Consider the following 22,049-nt stretch of genomic DNA (forward strand, 5'->3'; position numbering starts at 1 on the left):
GAGGCCCACAAACCCAGGCCAGTTTCCTCTGCTTTCCCAGGCCCATTAGCCAGAAGCTGGATTCGAAGTTGCATAGCCAGGACTCAAAATGGTACCATTGGAGATGCCAGTGTCACAGGTAGTGGCTTTACCCACTATGCCTCAACAATTCTGTTGTTCTAAGTATGGTTTGAAATTCCTTCATGGTCATGTTATCTATATTTCCCTAGTAATTTCTTTCTGGATAGTATAAAAAATGCAATGAATGAACTTTATAAACTGGATAGGAGGAACAATGCAAACAGATGAAGAGATTTTTTTTCCAGCCAAGGCAAGTTTTTAAAAAGCATTTAGCATGCATTTCTTGGGCTTGTGCTCAGCTAATTCTTCACTAAGAATTCAATATGTTTCCTTACAAAACTGATCTTAGTGGAGGCCCCCTTCTTTTCTCACCCATGATTTTTTTCCTGTTTCTAGACTTGTATAAGATGTGCCATTTCTTGCCATAACTTTGGACAACTTTGATGTTCTTAGTACCACATACTGTATGTAATGTTAGCTGTTTAAAGATGGAGATCAGATTGTGACTGGTAACATATGTAGTGTGGATTGTATAAACACTGCAGGAGGAAGGGGAGACAGGGCCCCTTCTGTGTACAAATTTCAGATTGCTAGCTGGATGCCTGACTAGGCAGTGATGGAGTTACTCCTTGAGTGTCTGTGACTTCTGAAACTAGAAAGACAAAACTTCTTCAACTAAAAATGCAGATGATGCCAACAACTAACACATTGAGTGTATGTGACTTTGGTACTTTGGGAGCTTGTGAGTAGAAGGAAGAAATCTCACTGCCTTCAAAGCATAAGCAAACTAAGCAATATCATTTAAAGTTGGAAATACAGCTAAGACTCAAAGGCAGAAGAACATGATACAAATCATAAATATTACCCATTATGCATTTAGCCTGTCATAAAAATGCCTGAAGCAGGAGACCACACCAGTCTACTTCTTCAGAATTCTTCCTCCTGTATCTTAATATGTCAGATTGGACTACTAGAATTTTTGTTTTTTTTAATCACTGAGGTTGAGGACTGCCTTTTACGTCTGTTGTAGAAAGATTGATAACTGTTAGTCATTTCATGTAAAAAGAAATTAATCAAAATATCTATTACTACATATATATATATATATATATATATATATATATATATATATATATATATATTTGTTTTTCAATGAGACCCTTCAGAGAAGGAAAGCTTTCCTGGTTTCTTTAAAATATTCATGTCCTTGTTCTCAGACCAACTTTCCAGCCTGCTGCTGTTTATACTGCTATCAACGTGGTCATCATCAGGGCTTTGAAACTCCAGATGGACAAACTTAGTCGGTTCCAGCCATCTCTTATTTACAGGACTGTGTGGCAGTTTACTCCCAGTGAGTCCCTTCTCACAGGAACTGCAAACGCAGACACCTTTCCTGCCAGTCTCTTTATATGGGAAAGCTCTGAGTGGCATTGAAATTTTTATGGGGGAACTCGTTTTAAACACAGTTGTCTTTAAAGGCGGGTTTGCCACAGCAAGGTTAGGGGTTTCCAATAAACCCATTTATGGCAACTTCTGTATTCCTGGCTCCAGGCACACCCGTGAGGGGACCCACACACTGGGCCGCAGCACCTCCTGAGGACCCTGCGGGGAGCATTGATCCAGTCTGGGCTGAACTGGCTGCCTGGGTATCCCAGTAAGCTCCAGAGATCCAGGGGCCCCAGAAAGAACCCCTGGGCCCATTCCTGGCTTTTGCTCGGCTGGGGAATCACAAATATTTTTGGCAACTCTGGAGTTTAATTTGCTGCCGCCGGTCGACATAATAATAGCATCTTTGTACTTCTCTCTCAGACAGACAGCACCACGCGGGCCCTCGGCGGAGGACATTGTGAGCCAGTCTGGCCCAGGCTGGAGTGGTCGCAGGAAGCTGCTGACTCCGGTCCAGGGCAGCCAGCGCAATCCTGGGGCCCTGGATGCCCCGCACCCACCCGGCCCCCACCTCGCCTTTGGGAAAGACAGACTCAGCCAGGACCGAGGCCTTCTTACACCTTCTACTCCCTGGGATCATCAGGACGCACTAAGTGAGTGTGCGTTTGTGTGTCTGTAGTTAAGTGAGGCAGAGAAAATGCCAGAAAGCCACATAAGCCACCCTAAAGCATCCACGGAAACTTCAGCTGGTTAATTGCTCCCATATGTGCTCCCCGGCTGTTTTCAAGAAGCAGGGAGAAGAGAAGGCCAGGTCACTTTATTCATTCTAAAAAGGGAGACTAATATCCCCCTCGTGCGGTCCCGGAGGGAGTCCAACCCATTGGAAGGAAGCTGGGGCGCCGCCCGCAGGGACCCGACCAGGAGTTGGGGCGGCACCGCTCCCGCACCCCGCGGAAAGTTCGCGCGCCGCGCCCAGCGGGTCCCTGGGAGCCGCCGCAGCCCGGGGCGGGGAGGGGCGTGGGAGGCGCGGCCGGCCGGGCGCGCGAGAGGAAGGTGCCTTCGGGAACACGCGCAAGGGCGGGGATTCGCGCTGCCAATGAGGCCCCGGTGTGGGCCGAGCGAGGCGGGGGGACGGGCCGGAGCGCAGGCTTGGCTGTGGCAGCTGCGGCCGCCTCGGGAGCGCGAGGAGAGGCAGCCGCGGAGCGCTGAGCCGGCCGCGCCCCGAGGCCCGGCCCTGGGGGTGGGGAGGCACGCCGAGGAGCTGGAAACTTTCCCGGCAGGTAACTCCGACTCCGGGGCCCTGCTGCGGGCCTCCGCGCGGGCTGCCTATGCGCCAGCTGCTGGGGCGCTTGGAGCAGCAGAGGGTCCGGGGGAGGAGGAGAGGGTGATGGGGAGCTGAGAAGGCGTGTGGGAAAGTTTCTGGAGCGCCCCCTTCTCTGCCCTGCACACCCGGGAGCCTTCCGGGGATAGGCACAGGCATGTTGGCTGCCCCGGGCCTTGCTCTCGGAGCCTTTGAGGCGAGTCCGCGCCTTCCCTGCGCCGTTTCCTCGGCGCCGGACCTGGCCGGCTTCGGGCGGCGTAGGATAGGCAGCACCGGGAACTCACGGGGCACGTTTGAGTTTCGGGACCACCACTGCCCGGCGAGCCTGCTTGCCCCCTTTCCCGCTTCCTCCCTAGCCGTGGTACTTGGCCAGGGGCCTGGGTTTCGCCTGGTACCTGGGCCGGGGGAAGCGGGGACGAAGCGCTCCTGGCACTGCGGGGTTCACGGCGCCCCCGGAGTGCCTGGGTGCGCAGGTCGCCAAGTTGCTGAGCTAACTTAAAACCGAGAGAGTCTGGGCTGAAAGTGCCGTTCTCTTCCAAAAAAACACACTTGTGATTTGCTTATCCATGCTGTTTCATTGGCGGTAGTGGCGTGAATGGGGGGTGGGGGTTAGAGAAGACTAGGAGGATGGGGGGGAGGCGACTGAGAAAGATCAGAATTGTCATGATTGTGGGCCCCCTTGTTCCTGGATGAAGAGTGATTCTGGGGTGGGGGGAGTGTTTAGAGCAGGGTTCCCGTTTATCCTAGAGGACTTTGGGGTGCAGGCGTGCAGCTCTAGGGTGTGCGGGGCTCCTGGCTTTGGCGCGGCGTTTTTCCGGAACGGCTGGCCGGGAAGGAAACCCTAGCCATTGTTTGCAGACAGAAAGGTCCCCGGACTGGTGTTCTCAAAAACTTAACTCGACTTATTGTGTAGGGCGCCGGGAGGAAACGCAGCGGTGGCCAGGTAGAAGTACGGCGCCGCGGCCGAGGCGGGGACGGCAGGCTGGGTGACGCCGGTCTTGGATTCCCAACCCCCTCCGGGGCCCATTCCTAGCAGCGCCGGGTGCCCGTGCCGCAAGTGGCGGCCCTGGTCTCACTGGTGCTGCTCCTGGCCAGCGTTAATTCCGGGAAAGGTGAGGAGGGCACCTTCATCTTGAACTTGACCCCGGGAGCTGCGTGGTTCCGCGGCGGTTGCAGGTAGCTAGAAGCCGAAGCTTAACTGTGAAAGACAGACCTGTAATTCGGGCGCAGGGAGGGAGTTCCTGGGTCGGAGTCCCGAAGGAAAGGTGTGTAACTGGGAACGTCTGGCGCACGGGACTGCAGAAGTTGATGCATTTGGAGGGGGGAGGGGGGAGGGCGGAGAGGAAAGGGGAAACCTGGTTAGTTGGCACAGGCGTTTGGGAGCCAAGGGAGCCTGCATCTCCGCTTTCGCTAGATCCGCTACTCACACTCCCCTTTTCCTTCCTGGGTCGTCTTTATTCCTGCCAGGCTGGCATTCCTGGTAGGGGGGAGGGGAGGGAGCAGGAAGCAGTTTGTGGAGCTTCTCGGGGCAGCCTGGAGGTATTTCAGAGCGGCTCCTTGGAAGAGTCCTGGATTTTAACAGCTGCTTCTTGATGGCTGAGAATGAAAGAATTTATGAGCGAGCGGCTGGGAGGTGTTCATTAGAGCCTCCATCTGCGTGGTTAACTCGTCTCAGCTACTTAAGAGGTCTCACGGGGCGGAGGGGACCTTCCTGAGAGTCTGCCAATTTCTCCCCAAGTTTGTGTCAGTCAGAAAGCATCCTCGGAACATGCCAGCGGTTTAAAAATGAAAAGCATGCGGGAGGGAAGGAAGTGTGGTATCTGACGTCCCTCACTCAGCACTTCCTCCCCGGGAGGTTGCCATTACCTGCCAGGAGATCTCCGGACAGGCTTCCCAACTGTCGTGATTGGACCCTGAGGGACGGGAAAGCTTGTCGTCCACTTCAGTGGCAGTAGAAAAGCCTGGAAATAAATTGAAGGTCTCTGTGTATGACCCTGCCTTGCCGCGGCGGTGCCACAGACTTGGCTTTTGCTGGGACGTAAAAGCAGTGGTTTTCCTGCTTGCTTTAACCACTAGAATGTCCAAATTATCATAATTTATGTCCTTGGTGGAGCTAAAACCTAAACTGAATCTTAGTCAGCCCTTTTCTGCTTTCCATAATAGCCTGTAGGAAAAAAAAAGAACATTTTGTCTTTTTAACCACACACAATTTTGTGTGCCGTGGTGGGCTTTTGATGCTAGGTGATGGAGGGTAGAATTTGAGAAACAGTGGAATGCTCTCGATGAAATTGTTCATTTTCAGGCATTGTTGTGAGTTGCTGATTAATTCTGTATCTCCTGAGGATTGTTGGAACCAATATCCCTGGGCTTAAAGCCTGGCCATCCAAATTATAATGATGCCTGCTAGCATCATAGCTGGAGGTTTGCATTGTGTCCACATTTCCATTAGACTTTTCTAACCCAGGTGTAAAGATAAGGTTTCCGCTAGGCTGTGAGTAGGTTTCTCCTGAGGGAGGAATGGCTTTGCTTTTATCTTTCTGATGAAAACTTTGGTGTAACTTGTAAGATACAGCAGTAAGTTTACAGAAGCACACTAAGGCACAGTGCTTAGAGATGTGGGGGTGGGGGAAGGCATGGATTTGCTATCATGACAAGTTTGCTTTGGACTTTTTTAGATTAATTATTTATGAAGTCAGAAACAGAGGCAGACATAGATCTTCCTTCCACGGGTTCACTCCCCAAGTGGCTGCAAAGGCCAGGACTGAGGACACCTAAGTCCAGGAACTTAATCTGGGTCTCCCTGCTGAGTAGCAGGGACTGTAGCACTTGGGCCCTCCTCTACTGCTCTTGCTAGGGCTTTAGGTGGGAGCTGGATTGGAAGTGGAGCAAGCAGCCAGGACACTCTCCAGCCCCCAAGTAGAATGCTGACGTCACAGGATTTATCCACAATGCCACAATGCAGGCACCATGCTTTAAACTGCTTTGTATTTTTTTTTTTTTTTTTTAAAAAAATGTGTTTGAAAGGCAAGAAGAGAGCGCTCCGGAATCTACTGGTTCACTCCCTAAATGCTGTCAACAGATAGGAACTGGGCCACAGTGGAGCTAGGGTCGCTGACTTCTATCCAGGTCTTCCACAAGAGTGCCGCCCAAGTACTTCATCAGCCCTCACTTGCTGCCTCCCGGGATGTACATTAGCAGGAAGCTGAGTGGGAAGTGGAGCTGGACTTCCAACGTCTGCCCCAAACACCTGTCCGATGTTTTGAATAGTTTTAAGTGCATATTTCAGTGTCAGAGAAGCTAGAACCATCTTTCCTCAGTTGCAAAATTATTTATTGTCGGAGCTCCTTAAATTTTTGGGGCTTGTTTTTTTTTTTTTTTTTAAAGATTTATTCATTTTATTACAGCCAGATATACACAGAGGAGGAGAGACAGAGAAGAAGATCTTCCCTCCGATGATTCACTCCCCAGGTGAGCCGCAATGGGCCGATGCGCGCCGAGCCGAAGCTGGGAACCTGGAACCTCTTCCGGGTCTCCCATGCCGGTGCAGTGTCCCAATGCATTGGGCCGTCCTCGACTGCTTTCCCAGGCCACAAGCAGGGAGCTGGATGGGAAGTGGAGCTGCCGGGATTAGAACCGGCGCCCATATGGGATCCCGGGGCTTTCAAGGCGAGGACTTTAGCCACTAGGCCACGCCGCCGGGCCCGGGGCTTGTTTTTAAAATCTTTTTTAGCCCTAAGATGTGGTTTGCTTGCAATTTTAAAGTTTCTTGATTTTGCAAAAGTTGGAGAAGAGTAGAAGGTCTAGAGCCTGTGCTGTAATATGAAAAAAGGTTCCATGAGCGTTTACTGAAAAGACTTAGGTGTTTCATCCCTGATTTCTGCTTGGGGAGTAAATAGGCCACTTTGACCTGTATCAGCTATAAACAGTGGCGTTGGATTTGAACCCAGGTCTTCTGGTTCTCCCAGTTCCTTTCCCCATACTTCTTTGTATATGGACTTATCTGTGGATTGGCTAAAACTGATCAACAAACTGATGTGAGTATGTGGCTCTTTCTCACAGTATTTCATTTATGGATTGTTTTGGTTTCAGAACCTTAGGTTTAACATCTGTGCTTTGATGTCAGGAATTAAAAACAGTTCACTAACAATGGTAATGAAACTTTTTCTCCCCAAGAGAGTTTCAGAAAGTCACATACCACAAACTAATCATTTGTTTATTTCCTACTTCTCTTTTATTAAGTAGGCTTCTTTTATTAAGTAGGGTCTAATGTGATTTATAGTTCATAGAGTAATATAGACAGCATACTTAAGGAAATGGCTTCTAAAATCTGTTCCTCTTTTTAGAAATGAGAAATGAGTGTATTGCTTGCCTTTCATCCTGATACCTGTCATCCTGATTACAAAGCCTGGGCAAATACCCCAGTTTTGGTGTCATCGTTCTGGGCTCTTTGCACTGATGACCGGATAAGCCTGATCTTACTTCGCTTCCTGTGCTAAATAAGTCTTTTCTGTATGGTATTAGTTTAAGCTTAAAGAAGTGGTAGGTTGCAGGTGACCCAGATTCACAATGTCCCTAAATGTTTGTGCGGTGTCCTGCTTGCCTATTTAGGCACACTGAGTACAGCATGATGCTCAACTTGGAAACTGGCATGCATTTTCTTTAGCAGGCTCCACCGGGAAGCTATACGCTAAACTGTGAGCTTGTACATCTTGAGATTTCTGTTGTTGATTTATTTAATTACTTGAGAGGCAGCAGGAGGGAGAGGAGAGAGATCTTCCATCCACTGGCCCAATCCCCCAAAGGGTTACAACAAGGAAAGTTGAGCCATACTGATGCTAGGAACCAGGAACTTCTCCGAAATCTTTTGTATGGCTGACAGGGAATGAATTCTCTGAGCCATTACCCTGATACCTTTCTGTGTAGTTTAGCAGGAAACTGGATCAGAACAGGAGCAGCCAGAACTACAACCCTCCAGCAATACAAGGGGTGGCTTAATCCTCTGCATCAGAACATAGGCCCCTGTCTTGAGCTTTTAAACCTTATTCTTAGAGGAATATATTTTAAAAATACTAAGCAATGGAGTTTAAACCACAGAAAGAGGAAATCACTTGGTACCCATTGATTGACTGTAAAGGAGGTACAGTAGTTAGAAGCTGCTGTCATTGCCATGGTGCCTGGGGAAGAGAGTATTATGAATGGAGATCTCATTATCAGTGTACCACAGAGCGGCAGAGCAGCAAAGCAGACTGGCTGTGGGCCACTATCAGAGGAGATTTTTGGATGCTAACAGGAGGCTAGTGTTATAGAATGCTTTCAGGAAACATCTCCTGGAGAATGAAGAGAGTTCTTATTCGGTTTGGCTATAATGAGGGTTGCCCTTCTCAGATGGGTGCTGTCTTTAGGGGCTGCTGGTCCTATGTGTGTGCCTGGACAGGGAGAGTCCCATAGGTGGGAATATCACAGGCAAAGATTGTTGCAGGGGGATGACAAGTCGCTAGCTGCCTTTTAGCACGGATTTTGCCACTAACGTGGGGAACTTCATTGCTAAAAAAAAAGTTTCAGCCTCCGTTGTGAATAGAAGGGAGCCCAGTATCAGTATGTTCAACCCTTTAGCCTGGAGCCACAGTGACTCAGCCCTTCCCTGCCCTGCCCCAGCACACCCAGGTTTCCACATCTGTCCTGAACAGTGGCTTCTTACTTCTGTGGGTGGGGACTGGGGAAGGCTCTGAGAAGCACTTGGCTGTGGCCTTTTCTTATATAAACGTGTATGTGCACACAAACACGGGCTCCTACTTGTACTTGAGTAATGGAGATCAGACATCTGAGGGTGCAGGCAGTGTGTTGTGTGGTTTAGAGTACAGTATAAACTCATGCACTTGGTTTCTTTTTTTGTCTTATCGGGATGCATTCTTCATTGGCACTTTTGCAATGGCTGTTTAGTCAATCCGTTATATGTATTACTTAGTGAACCAGTCTCTTTTGACATTTAGGTATGTTTGGAAAGAAACGTCTGACACAGCTTTTTGGCTGAGCTGTGGCTTAGCCATCATTGAATCACGAGGGTCCAGCACAGAAGACCTAGCTGGTGTAGCTTCAGTATCCCCTAGTACTTAAGTGGCGGTCTCTTTCGGCTCTCAGTTCCAATTTGGGAAAATGCTGGAGAGATCCCTCCTGATTGGCCTGTGGACAACCAAAGGAGAGCTACAGTTGTCAGTCTCTTAGATGCTCATAATGGGATGTAGAAAGAAGGGGTATCCTGCAAAGAAGGGGGTTATTGTTAATATGGGGGAGGGAACTGAGTAAACAACAAAGAGCAAGCCCCATGCGGTCTCCATTTCCCAAAATGACATTGCTGGTCATGACATCAGACCCGTATGTCAGAGGATGTGAGCTGATTTAGCGCTTCATGGTGTCCACCCCTGTAGTCTTAAAAGTGGACTTGTCTGCCCTCTCTGGGACTCTGAATTGCTGCACACACTGGGGAGGGCCTTGAATTACTGCTGGAAACTTAGAGCTGGTGGTCATTATTCCCATGTAACCCATTATGCTCCCCTCTCTGCCATGCTTTGCTCTGAATTACTGGCGATTGGGAACATCAATTATTCATATTTGTTGAGTGCCTGCTGACTCTGAACTAGATGTTTGAATTTAAAAAGTTTGTGGAAAAGGAACAATGTAGTTCTTTCTTTCCCTCACTATCCTACATACATAGACTGCTCTGGCAGGGGTCGTTGGTTGCCCATACAACATTCTAGCTGAGGGCCCCTCTTGTTTAAACCAATTGTTTATTTGCTTGGGTTTTAGAAACAGGAGCTAGGCTGTGCCGAGTGGTTCTTTTCCTCGTGCCTCGGCTCCTGCATGCTCTGGTGGTTCACATGATCCATGGCAGAGGGAGGGGGAAGGGTGCTTGTTGTAATCATTTACATTATTTGTTTTCCATTGGCTTGGTATTTAAGGGTTCACTGGGCTGTCCCCTGCCTTAGGGAGAATCGTGATGAAGCTACGTTAATGTGAATAAGATTGTACGTGTTGCTAATGACTAGTTACTGAATAAATGTGTGGCACCTGTTGGGTCCTGTCATATTTGATATAATTCTCAGCATTAGAGAGAAAGCACACGCACGCGTCCCAAGACCACAGTGACTTTTATAACTACTAGATTCAACCAAACTGAGGAGTGCTGTGATTCAGAACTTCTGTGGGAAAAAAAGTTTTTTCATTGTTAAGATGATGTTCTCCAAAGTGGTGTGGATTAGATTATCCAGTGTGGGAGGGAAGGAAATATTAAAGCTTTATCTAGAAAGGCTTTGCAGATATTTAATTTGTGCTTTGACACTGGTTGGTGTGTCTGCTAGCCTTCTGTCACTGAGCTTATGTGGGGTTGGCTAAGGGGAGAGCAGGCATTTTGCAATCTGATGGAGTGGTGAGTGGGACCCTCATTCTCACGTTTGAATTGATCAGTGCTGTTTCAGTGGGTTATCTCATTTTCACTGATCCTCATAAAGTAGGCAGATGACTCAAAGATTTTTTGCAAAGAAACTGTCGAGTAACACTAAACAACAAGAAAATGTATTTCAATAGGAAGTTAGCACAAAGATGTATAGTCTTACTATCTTTTTTCTAAAAAATATTTATTCATTTGAAAGAGTGACACAGAGGCAAAAGAGAGAGATCTTCCATCTGTTGGTTCACTCCCTACATGGCTGCAATGGCCAGGGAATGGATGTTTGGCAATATACACTCTGCTAGAATATTAATTGTACATAAATATATGCAGTTTACAATATAGAATTTTTAAAAACTGACAGTGCTACATAATGAGAAGTTTTGAGACCACAGTTTACATCACTGTGACATAGTTGAAAATACAATAAAGATATTTATGTATTTTATTTCCTTGAAAGGCAGAGAGAGAACTTTCCCACCACTGTTTCAATCCCAAATGCACAAAACAGTTGGGGCTGGACCAGGCTGAAACCAGGAGCTTCTCAATCCATGTCCGTGGGTTGCAAGGAATCAAGTCCTTGAGCTGTCCTCCGATGCCTCACCGGGCACGCATGAGCAGGAAGCTAGGGTAGGGGGTGGAGCCCGTACTGGAACCTGGCTCCTCCAATATTGTGTGTAGGCATTGTAAACAGCACCCTAACTGTTCTGAAGGAGGCAAATACAGGAAAAGTCAAGAGCAATGCCTTTCCCCCTTTTATTATTTACAAGATTATCAGATACAGTTTTTATTTGAGAGAACAAGGGAGGCTTTCTGTCTGCTGGTTCACTCCCCCAAATGCTCACATTGGCTAGGTAGCTGGAGAGTCAGTTCCTGTTTTCTACATGGGTGGCAAGGACCTACCCACTTTAGCCAGCACTGCTGCCTTCCTGCAAGAGGCTGAAGGCAGGAACTGCAGGCAGATATTAAAGCCTGTGCCTGGCCCTCGGCTGTGAGTGAGCCTCTTCTCCCATGTCCTAACTGCTACGCGAACACCTTCCTGTTGGTGCATTCTCTGATCTGGCCCCTAACTTTCAGTGTTGCCCTGATGAGGCTCTTCTCCCATCGTCAGCACTACCGCTGCCATTTGGTATTTAAGGGGATAGCTCTTAGGAGATTGCCCCTGACCCAGCCTACTGGAAGCCATGTCCTCCATGCTGCTCAGCTGAGGTGAGGTTCCTGTGAGGGTTGTTTCTTCTGTGGAAGGGAGAGTTGAGAGCTGAATGTCATGTACGGGTTTCTGGCTTCCCCCCTTTTACGTTTCAACGGCTCCCACCTTTCAATTCCTCCAACCTGCCCACTCATTGTGTGTTCATTCCAATGTTTTCTGCTTTCTGCCTCTCATGAAGTTATCTCAGTGGTTCACCTCCTTGCTTTGCTCGTGTTCCTTTTCTCTTTTTTTAAGATTCAATATATAAATGAGATTGTAGTATTTACCTTTCTGTTTCTAGATTATTCCACTTCACATGTTCTCTGGGTTTGTCAGTGTTTTCCAAAATGGCAGGATTTTCTCTCTTAACATGAATGGATGATACCCTATTATATAGATTTTCACAATTTATTTAATCTGTCAGTGGACAATTAATGATGGTTGTGAATAATGCTTCCATGAACTTGAAATGCAGTCTCTCTTCAAGATACTGACTGCATTGTCTGTGGATACATATGCAGAAGTGGGATTGCTGTATCATATGGTACTTCTGTTTTTTTTTAAGCAACGTCCATAATACTTTTTCACAATGATGTATTAATTTACATTCTCCCCAGCAGTATGTAAGAGTCCTCTCTCCTCCATACCCTCACTAACATTTGCTGTTTTGTAGAGACGGACCATTAAACAGGTGTGAGGTGTTAGCTCGTTGTGGTTTGCCACACTGTCCTCCCATGTGTTTGTATTTACACATCGCCTTCCTCTTATATGGGAACATTGACACAGATGAAAATGGTGTTGTTCCTGAGATGATGGCGCGGAAACAGGGGGTGGTCCATCCAAGGCAGGTGCAGTGAGTAGATCGCTTTATGAAAAGCCTGGTGGATGAGACAAGTAAAAATCTCAAGGCCCGTGGATACTTATTAGCCACAGGTGCCTAGAAGTAGAATCTTAGGAGATAGCCCCTGGCGTAGTCCATTGGGAGCCTCATCCTCCATGCTGCTCAACTGAGGCAAGTTTCCTAGGAGGGCATTTCCTCTGGAAGGGGGTGCTGGGAGTTGAAGAGACTTTGCGGTGAGCTGTGTTAGCCTTCTGTGACGGCAGGTAGGCTTCTTGGCCAACTTTCGATAGTCAAGTGACAGAATATATGTGTTTTGGACTTTGTAAACCACTTCTTAGAGAGCAGGGGTACATTGACTTTGATGGTTTCCTTGTAGCGGTGACTTGTAGCTCATTACTTTATTAGCCATGTTTGATATTTTTAGAAGTGTGTTTTTGAAGTGTTTTTTTTTTAAACTGTTGGGGCTTTTAGGTGAAACAGGACTCACATTTTCTTGAACTACAGATTGTAGTTTAAAGTTGTTATAAAACTTCAGTAGAGTTTGTGAAAAGGTGAATGTTATAATCTATTTGGTCAAGGAGCTGAGGGTCCTTTGTGTAAGAACAGGATCACTTCAGGCGCATGAAGATGGAAATGCAGGGCTTTGTGGTCCATCTCTGGACAGCCTCAAGTGCCACCTAAAGGGCATTGGCAGAGTTTTGATTGCAGGAGTTGCTTTTGTTGTAGTGTGTTTTAAGGAGTGTCAGGAGAGAATTTGGAATACATTTGAAATAATTCAAAAGATAGTTCTGAATGTGAAAACTAGATGTGATTTGGTCATTTGGATGAGTTTGAAATAGATTAAGTTGCAGATTTCCATGGAAAGGGATTTTCAAAAATTATGTTTACTTAACTATGGCACATGTGTTTGTGCGTGCACACACACATCCCCTGCAAGAAGGAGCTCTGATTAACTAGTTTACTTCCCAGATGTCTTCAATGGCAGGGCTGAAGCAGAGCCAGGAATTCTATCAAATCATCTATAGGGATACCAGAGGCCCAGTACTTGAGCCATTCCCTGCTGCCTCCAGGGAGCTGGAATCAGGAATGGAGATGGAAGTGGAGCCTGGCACTTTGATTTGGAATTGTAGGCATCTCAAGCACTGTCTATCTGCTGTGTCAATGCTTACCTCAGGAAGTGTATTTGGGTAAATGAAATTTACTACTTGGGAAAATATTCAATGAAATTTCATATTAGGGAAAGGATGTGATGTTAAAGTGTATTAAAGGTGAACATAATTATAGATGCAAAAGGTACAGAAATAGTGACTCAGGTTAAAGTAGATGTGATTTTGAAGTTCTAATTTGGGGTTCTTGAATTGTGCATGTGACGTGGGAGACTTGCTCAGGTGACCTTGGTAAAACTACAGTTTTGGTTTCCAAGAAACAAATAGATGTCATGTGAGGGAAAATGATTTCTGCAGTTAAACAAGTGGAAAAGTCTGGGTTAACCAAGCTAAACCAGATAATTGTGTTTTTGAAATTATTGATGTATTTGAGAGACAGAGTGCATGAGAGAGACCAAGTGCATGGATGAGCTCCCACCTGCTGGTTTATTCTGAGTGCTCACGACAGCTAGCGCATATCCAACTACTTGAGCCATCACTGGCCCTCAAGGTCTGTATTAGGATGCTGCAGCATCAGGAGCCAGAGCCAGGAATCGCACCCAGGTGCTCTGATGGAGGACGCTGACCTCTTAACTCCTAGTTCCCATGCTTGCTGTTGTTTTTGTTTTTAATTGTAGGATTTTTGAGCATCCTTAGATAGGATGTTTGTTTTGATCCTCCTCAAAGGAGGAAAATAGAGGATTTAGTGTATCCTGAATGCACTGCACTATAGAAAATAATTTTCTGATTTTTTTTTTTTTATTTTTGGTGTGGAGCATCCTTTGTCCAGAGGAGGATGTTTGTTAAATTATTTAATATGCTGAAATAAGCAATTCTCAGACATTATGTAATTTTATCTGACTTTAGTACATATTTCTAAGGGCTTTAAATATATATTATTACATGATTACATTATTTGAGGGATATGTAATATGCTAAATATATGATTATTATGCCATTAGAATTAATAAAATTGACTGTACTCTCATTGTGTGATCTAATTGTTCCCTTAATGTCAGTTCCCAAAATTTCTATTTTGGAACCAAGATCTAACCAAGGTTCACATATTGCACCATGGGTGGTTGTTTTGTCCCTTTAGTCCTTTTAAAGGTAGAAGCATACCATTTCATCATCTCTCTCCCTCGCTCTCTTGGCTTCTGGAAAAGAGCCTGTAGAATGTCCCATATTCTGACTACCTTGTAGTGTTTACATTGTCCTTAAGTCCCCTGTATTTCTTATAAGCTGCTGGCTCACTCTGAAGGCTTGATTAGATTCAGATTAAATATTGTTGGCAAAAATAGGTACTAGGTTATGATTTTTTGGGGGGTACAGCATTTCATTTTAGAAACTCGTGAAGTACTCTGTAAGACATTTTGAACTCTTAAATTGATTTTTAATTTCTTAAGTATACGTAAGTAATAACTTAGAGTTTGTTTGGAAGTGAATCTTATTAGTATATCAAAGGGATGCAAGTTGAATTTATTCCAGAATGGTTGGTCACACATTCTGAATAGTTGGCCTCGTGAAATGGACGTAAGTTTTCAGTGTGTATCTTAAAACTGTAAAGCATGTTTCTCTTGGGTAAAGAGGCTTGAGTGTTAAGTACATATGGTGGTTGAATTTTACTCAGAATGACAGTACAAGTACTGTTCCATAAAGACAATTTTTTAGCATGTTAATTTGGGTGTGTGCATAAATTCTGTTTATTGGATGAATTTTTAGCAGAATAAGTTTTCCTGATAAATGCATCTGCTAATCTAAAGTGCACCCATAAATTTGAGGACACCCTCAGGTGATAATTTTATACATACATCGTCTTGGAAACTCAGACATGTAAATGATGTTCTTATCATAGCTGACTTTGCTAACTTAATTTGTTATGTAAGTTTCTCTCCAACCCCCTGATAGTTTTCCAAGTACTTGTTGTATGTCTGGAAAAAATTAAGCTTAAAGGACTCTGTGTCTTAATGAAGAATAGCTTGCTATATATGAAGTAGCCTTGCATGATGAATAGTCGCTATCAGAAACCGTTCCCAGCACATGCGTATGTTCAGCCCCTTAGCTGGAAGGGAGGCTGTTACATACATTACAATATGCCTGTTGTGAATAACAAGGTGTTTTGGAAAGAATAGATATTTTGCAACAACAGTAGTGCACTAAAGATACATTTTTTTCTTCTGTACTTTTAACAAATAAAAATATATAGGATATGGTGGTAACAGCATCATCATTGGAGCCAGGTGAACTTGGTCCTGTGTGTGACTCTGGCAGTGCCTGGGCCTGTTTCCCTGTTAAGTGGGGCCATCAGGCCTGGTGTATGGGCTCTGCACTGGGACCTTGTACCAACTGCCTGCTGCTGTTGTGCTTTGCCAGCCTTGCCCGAGACGCAGCCTCTTGTCCCTTCCTATACTTTGCATATTTAACTGGCCCTTTTCCTATCAATTGTTGATTGGAAGTTTTTATTGCAAATGCTTTTGCAGTTGATAACTTATAGTACTTGTTACAGAAGTCTAGGAGAGACCTGTATTTCCAGGTGGTGTGTATAGGGTGCTATTTGGTTGTTTATGTTCGAAACATTTCCTCTTCTCATAAACAGATATGACGACAGAAGGAGCCAGAGGGAAGAAAGGATGTTTTGGTATTTGCATAAATATATTGGTAATAAGCTGATAGTTACCAAAAAAATTTTAAACATTCACTTGGGACAGGTGTTGTGGTGACACAGGTTGAACAGCTGCTTGCAATGCCTGCATCCCATATTGCAGTGAGTGCAGTTTGAATCCCAGCTCCTCTGATTCTGATCCAGCTTCCTGCTGACATGCCTGGGAGGCAGAGAATGCTGGCCCTAGGACTTGGGTTCCTGTCACCCATGTGGGAAGCCCTGATAGAATGCCTAACACCTGGCTTCAGCTTGGCCCTCTCCTACTGGTTTTGAGTATTTGGGGAATAAACCAGTGGATGGCAGAGTTCTGTCTTTCTGTGTTTTCCTTTCTCACTTTGGCTTTCAAACACATACATGCAGAAATCTTTTTTTAAAAAAATGAGCAGGTGTTGGTTGTATGGTTGTTGAAGCGCCTGCTTGGGATGCCTGCATCCTTTATTGGAGTGCCATTTGAGTCCTTCTGGGAAGGAATGGAAGATAACCCAAATAGTGTCGCCCATTTGTCAGACTCAGGTGGAATTCCTGATTTTGGCTTTGGCCTGGCATTGTATAGCTACTGAGTCCCTCTTTAGGTTGCCAACATCCAATATGAAAGTGCCAGCTTTTTTAAAATGATGTATTTCAAAAATAGAGTCACAAGGAGAGGGGGAGATAGAGGTCTTCCATCTATACTGATTTCTCCTCAGATGGCATGACAGGGCTGAGCAAGACTGAAGCTACATCATTTGATGCCTCCCAGGGGCATCAGTAGGAGGCTGCATTCGAAAAGGAGCAGCTGGGTTTTGGACTGGCACCCTGCTATGGAAGGCCAGCACTGCAAACAGAGGATTAACTCACATGATGACCTAAGTCCATAGGGGTTCCTTCTTCCTGCATGGGGATGCCTGGTTGGAGTTCCTGGCTCTTGACTTTGGCCTAACCCACACCTAACCAATGTGGCCATTAGGGAGTGAATCAGTGTATAGAAATTTCCCTGTCCTCACCCCTTCTTTAATTCCCTCCCTCCTTCTGTGTGTCACCTTCCCTTTCAAATAAGTCTTAGAAAGTCCATTGAGTTAGACTCTGAAAACATCAGAAGCCCCTCAGACAATGGGTGTGTTACTTGAGAGCGATGTAGAGCAGGTTAGTCTGCAGGGCTGTACTTAGTCATCATGCAGTATGTGTTAGGGGATGAACAACGCTGTTGCCAGCCGGGAGAGCAAGCTAATTTTTCTAGAGATTTCCCACATTTGGAGAGGAGTGAGGCTGACTCTGTGTTCTATTAAATGTGAAGATAGAATGAATACATCTTAAGTTTTGAACAAGAGAAGTCGAGGAACAGTTTGGAGGGTGCTGAGACATTTAGTGTTCTCTTTTTGCTGTCTCCGGGTTTTAGAATCTTTGACTCTGATTCTGGCTCTCACGAACAAGGAGCTCCACAAGACAAGGGCTCAAGACAAGGGCTCACGTTTCTCCCCACCCCTGTCGACCTGTTCTGAGAAAGATCTTGATTGCTGCTGTGGTTTAGATGACTTGCATGTCCCCAGGCTCTGTGTGTTGAAATTGAATCCCTGCTGTGAAGTATTAGAGAGAGTAGACACTAAATCCACCTCTAATGTTTGGAGGTGGGAGCCTTTGGGAGGTGGGTAAGGTCACTAGAGTGGAGTGCCTGGGCCTGCACACCAGTGGCCTTGTGGAGGAAGAAGAGGGCAAGAGACCAGCAGAGCAACACACACACACACACACACACACCCCTGTCCCTTGCCACATGCAGCCTCGCAGCACTCCAGGACAGTCAACAAAAAGGCAGCACTGGATGGGGCCCCTAGACTTGCACCCCAGAACTGTGAGCTAAAACAAGCCTGCTGTTACTGGTGATAGAAACGGACTGATGCCACTTTCTCAGAGTGCTAAAATAAAACTGCACATGAGCTTTTTAATACTGTGTCCCTATTATCAAGTAACATTTTGGTCGATGTCCTTTCTGGAATGTTTTGTTGAAGCAGCAGGGGCCCTTTGGTAGTTCATCCCCATATCCTAGACATCAAGCGGGCAGGAAGGAGGGAATCGTAGAAGAGATGCCGTTTCTAGGGGAGCAGTGCTTGAGTTCCAAGCTGGTGGAGTCTATAGAAATTTCACCTTTCCAGGCATTTCTTGCTTCCTTTGTGTGGCCAGATAAACCAACGATTATCCTTGTGAGGTTTTAGAAGTAAAACATTAGCATGAAGGTGTTAACTGTTTCACAAATTAGAAACTTTTCATGTGTCACGGGGTATAGAAATCTTTCATCATCTTTCCAACAAGTGTGTCTTGAGAGCTGTACCTGTCGTCAGAGTGTGAGACCCAGCTCTGTGTCACAGTGTTGGGAGACAGGTGCGCACGTGGTAGGTGCTGCTGGAAGGTGTTGGGGAGCCTCATGTGCAGCAGAAGGAGTGAGGCAGAGTGGATGGCTGGGGAAGGGCTGAGGGGGAGGAGGCAGAGGGTGGTGCGTAGGCCTTGGGCAGCAGGGAGGGAGGGTGAGGGGAGCTGGGGGAGCAGAGGATGGGAGGCATGAAAATACACACGGTGTTTGGGGTGGTGCTGCTAGAACAGACGGTGCCTGGCATTTGGGTGCAGTGGGAGCGAGGAGAGAGCCAGATTGCCAGGGCCCTGCATGCCAGGCTAAGACTTGTGGACATGATCCTGGTAGCCAGTGATGGCTTTCAGGGGTGTTTCAGCAGGGGGAGGACGTGATCATGTGGTGGAGGCTGCTTGAGTGGGTGTGGTGCGTAGGAGAGACTGGTAAGGGGCCACCTGGGTGGCAGGGTTCCCTATTAGGAGGCAGTTAAAGTAGGTCAGGGGGAAGATGATTGTTGAGATCTGAGGTAGCAGGAAAAAGAACTGGTGCCAGCTGAGTACCTTTCAGCATTCATTTAAGGGACATTAGCTCATGTCCTTGCGATCCACACAGAAACACTTCACAGGCTGCGGAGAAGCAAAGGGGCTCAAAGTCAAGGCTCAGTAAGGATTGGAACTCCGCCTGAATGTCCTGGCTGTTGAGAGGCTGTTGAATGAAATGCCAGCCAATTCGCTTGTAAAGGTTTCGTTGGCTTTCATTAGGGATTCAGGGAGTAGCAACTTACCTGCAAACAGGCATTCTGCCAGGCGTGGCAGAGCCGAGGGGTTTTGTAAGGTAGCTTGAGCAGGAGCAAGGCAGTTGCATAGCACACAGAGTGTTGGAGTGACATCGGGTTGCTTCGATGTGTAGAGACTCCCTGTGCCTGCTCAGGTTGACTGTGTCCTTGGCATTGATGGCTGTAATCTTCTGTTCTTTGGAAAGCTGGACTGTTTTGGAATTTGAGTATCTCTCTCCTGACTGCTTAGAAGTCCAGATCATATAAGTAAACTGCCTAAGTTATGGTACTGGAGTTGTGGTGCAGTGGGTTAAACCACATCCTAAGATGCTGCATCCCTTGTTGGAATTATGGTTCAATCTGTTTCCAATGCAGCTTCTTGCTCACAGGTCTGGGAAGGCAGCAGAAGAAGGCTGAGGTGCTTCGGTCCTACCACCCAAGTGGGAGACTAAGATGGAGTTCTTGGCACTTGGTTTCATCCTGGCCCACAACTGGCTAGTGTCATTTGGGGAATAAACCAACAGATAGATCTTTGATTCTCACCATTTCTCCCTTGTTCTCAATCTGCCTTTCAAATACAGGCATAAAACAATCTTAAAAGGACAACCAGCTGAAGTTGTGGTTTGCTGATGTAAAACCCTGGTATGAGTGACTGCATTTTGGGTTGGTCTGTTAGGGCTGCAAGCTGGAGCTATTCTAAATTGCTGGCTCCCAGTAAGTGTTATTTAACAGGGGAGAATACAAGGAGAGGATGCAGATGGGAGATGGTTTCTGGAGTGAAGAGGAAGCTTCTGTCAGAATAGAAAAGGAAAACTTGGTCGCTGCCTGAGGACCGAGTTTACGGGTGGGACAGCAAGGTGTGAGTGATGGGAGGTGAGGTTCTGGTATCTGAGTGCTCTCTCTGGAGAATAGGGGCAGGCCGTGAGGTCCCTGTGGCATGCCCAGTGGGGAATGCTCAGGAGGCCCAGCCTTCTTACACATACCCTTTAGGCCAGTGTTGTGTCTCTGGGAGCCTGGGTAAGTCATCTGAGGACACCTCTGCAGGAGGCACATGTCCAGACCCTGCGTTTTGGGGTGCTTCAGCAGGTCTGGGGCGTGACCTTGGAACCTGCATTTACATCTGCACTGATCCTAGGCTGAGGGAGGCAGCTGCAACAGGATCATACTTGCAAGAATATTTGACTCTGAATAGCCTGTCTTTTAATTTCACTTCTTTCAGGGAGCTTGTGATAGCTGTCAAACAGTATGACATGGATGCCTGCTAAGATACAACACCTAGGAAACAACACTTGATTTTAGGAACTTGTGTGTATTCCTATCGGATTCTGCCAAGGATACCTTCCAGTTATTTGGATTAACACTCAAAAGTAGCAAGCTCACAAAATTAGCTTTGTTGCCTTTTAAGAGGACATTTGGCAGGAGATTACTTTTTTTTTTCAAAAGCAAAGGTAGTCTTTATAATTTATGTATGTATTTGGAAGGCAGGAAGAGACATGTAGAGAGATTTCCCCCATCTGCTGATTTACTTCTCAACTGTTCACAACAGTTGGGACTGGGGCAGGTTGAAGCCAAAAGACAAGAATCGCTTGCAGGTCTCCCACATGGGTGGCAAGAACCAAGTTACATCAGCCATTGCCTGCTGCTTTCCAGATGTGCCTTTGCAGGATGCTGGAATTGGAACCCAGGATGTGGGTGTCTTAACTCCTACATTAAGCAATGTCTTAATCTTGTCCCAGCAAGATTTCTAGTGAAATGAGATTCTGGGTATTTTTCTTGTCTATAAAAGAGATTGGAGGTGAGAATGTTGGCTGTGTGAAGTGGGGAATGCTTTCTTTGTCTAGATAGTCACTGATTGAAAACTTACTGGAGGCGTGCATGCTGGGATAGCAGTTAAGATGTAGGGTGGGATGCCTACATCCCATATCGAAGTTCCTTAGTCCAGTTTCTCTGCCAGTGCGGACCCTGGGAGGCAGCAGTCAGCAGTGGTTACTCAAGTTCTTGGGTCCTTGCCACTCATGTGGGAGACACATGATTGAGTTCTTGGCTCATAACTTGAGCCTGGCTTGATTGTGGGCATTTGGGGTGTGACTCATGGATGAGTGGTCTCTGCCTATCTGTACCTCTCCCTCTGTCTCAGAGTTGCAAATCTCTTAAACGTTCTTGGCTAAGTTATCTGAAATACATGTTTACACCTATTCAATCCTTTATTGGATCATTTGCTTATCATCAGTCATGACTAGCCTAGATCTCTCACCCACACTTTGTTCTTGATGAGTCCTTGAAGTTAGACCAGCTGACTTAGGATCCTTGCTGAACACTTTCGTCCCAGTGTAACCCTGGGCATACTTCACAGCCCTCCTGAGCTTTGTGCATTTGGAAAGCTTGCTGTTTCCGAAGGTTGTTTATAAGTTGACTGGCATAAAGGCAAGGCACCCAGCACTGAGCTGGCTACTCTGGTTGATGTTGGGAGGAGGTGTGAGCCCTGGGCATTGTCCTGCTTCCACAAAGGCAAGGGTCTTGCTCTACAGGGGCTGAATACGTTGCTTACCCTTACTTCTCTTACTCTACTTCTTCTGTGGGGTGGGGACAGCATTTCTGTATGTTTCTCAGAGGGTTTTGGCTTTTGTTTACAGCTTTTGTCTTGTTTTTGTTGGTGACTGGTTATCTTCAGAGTAATTTTTGCTTGTTTATCCTAGTGACCAAGATTTGGGTGTATTAACTGCTTGCTGCTGATTGGTTTGTTTTTTTCAGGTCCAAGGAAGAGAAGCTTTTAATCTTATTTTTCCACCTGTGCTGAATGCTATTCCTGCTTCCTGCCTTCATGACCGGGTTCTCAGCTGCCAGAGGCAGCTCCTCGCTCCTGTCTCCCATAGGCCCAGTACTGAGAAAGTCCGCTTGCTCAGTGATGA

At 46.3% G+C, this 22,049-nt stretch overlaps 1 protein-coding gene across 6 annotated transcripts in view; it reads left to right on the forward strand.

The window, feature by feature from the left end:
- The first annotated feature begins 2,512 nt into the window (after positions 1-2,512).
- The window catches only part of TANC1 (tetratricopeptide repeat, ankyrin repeat and coiled-coil containing 1), a 240,347-nt gene continuing 220,810 nt past the window's right edge, over positions 2,513-22,049 (forward strand). For 3 of the 6 annotated variants that reach the window (XM_058664514.1, XM_058664515.1, XM_058664517.1), the window contains exon 1: positions 2,513-2,726. In XM_058664514.1, the coding sequence (XP_058520497.1) occupies positions 2,543-2,726 (184 nt within the window). In that variant the 5' untranslated portion in view covers positions 2,513-2,542. The remainder of the gene's footprint in view (positions 2,727-22,049) is intronic. The other 3 variants (XM_058664518.1, XM_058664520.1, XM_058664519.1) reach the window with 2 other exon arrangements.

Source organism: Ochotona princeps, chromosome 5 (assembly GCF_030435755.1).
Source record: "Ochotona princeps isolate mOchPri1 chromosome 5, mOchPri1.hap1, whole genome shotgun sequence".
Classification (NCBI taxonomy): Eukaryota; Metazoa; Chordata; class Mammalia; order Lagomorpha; family Ochotonidae; genus Ochotona; species Ochotona princeps.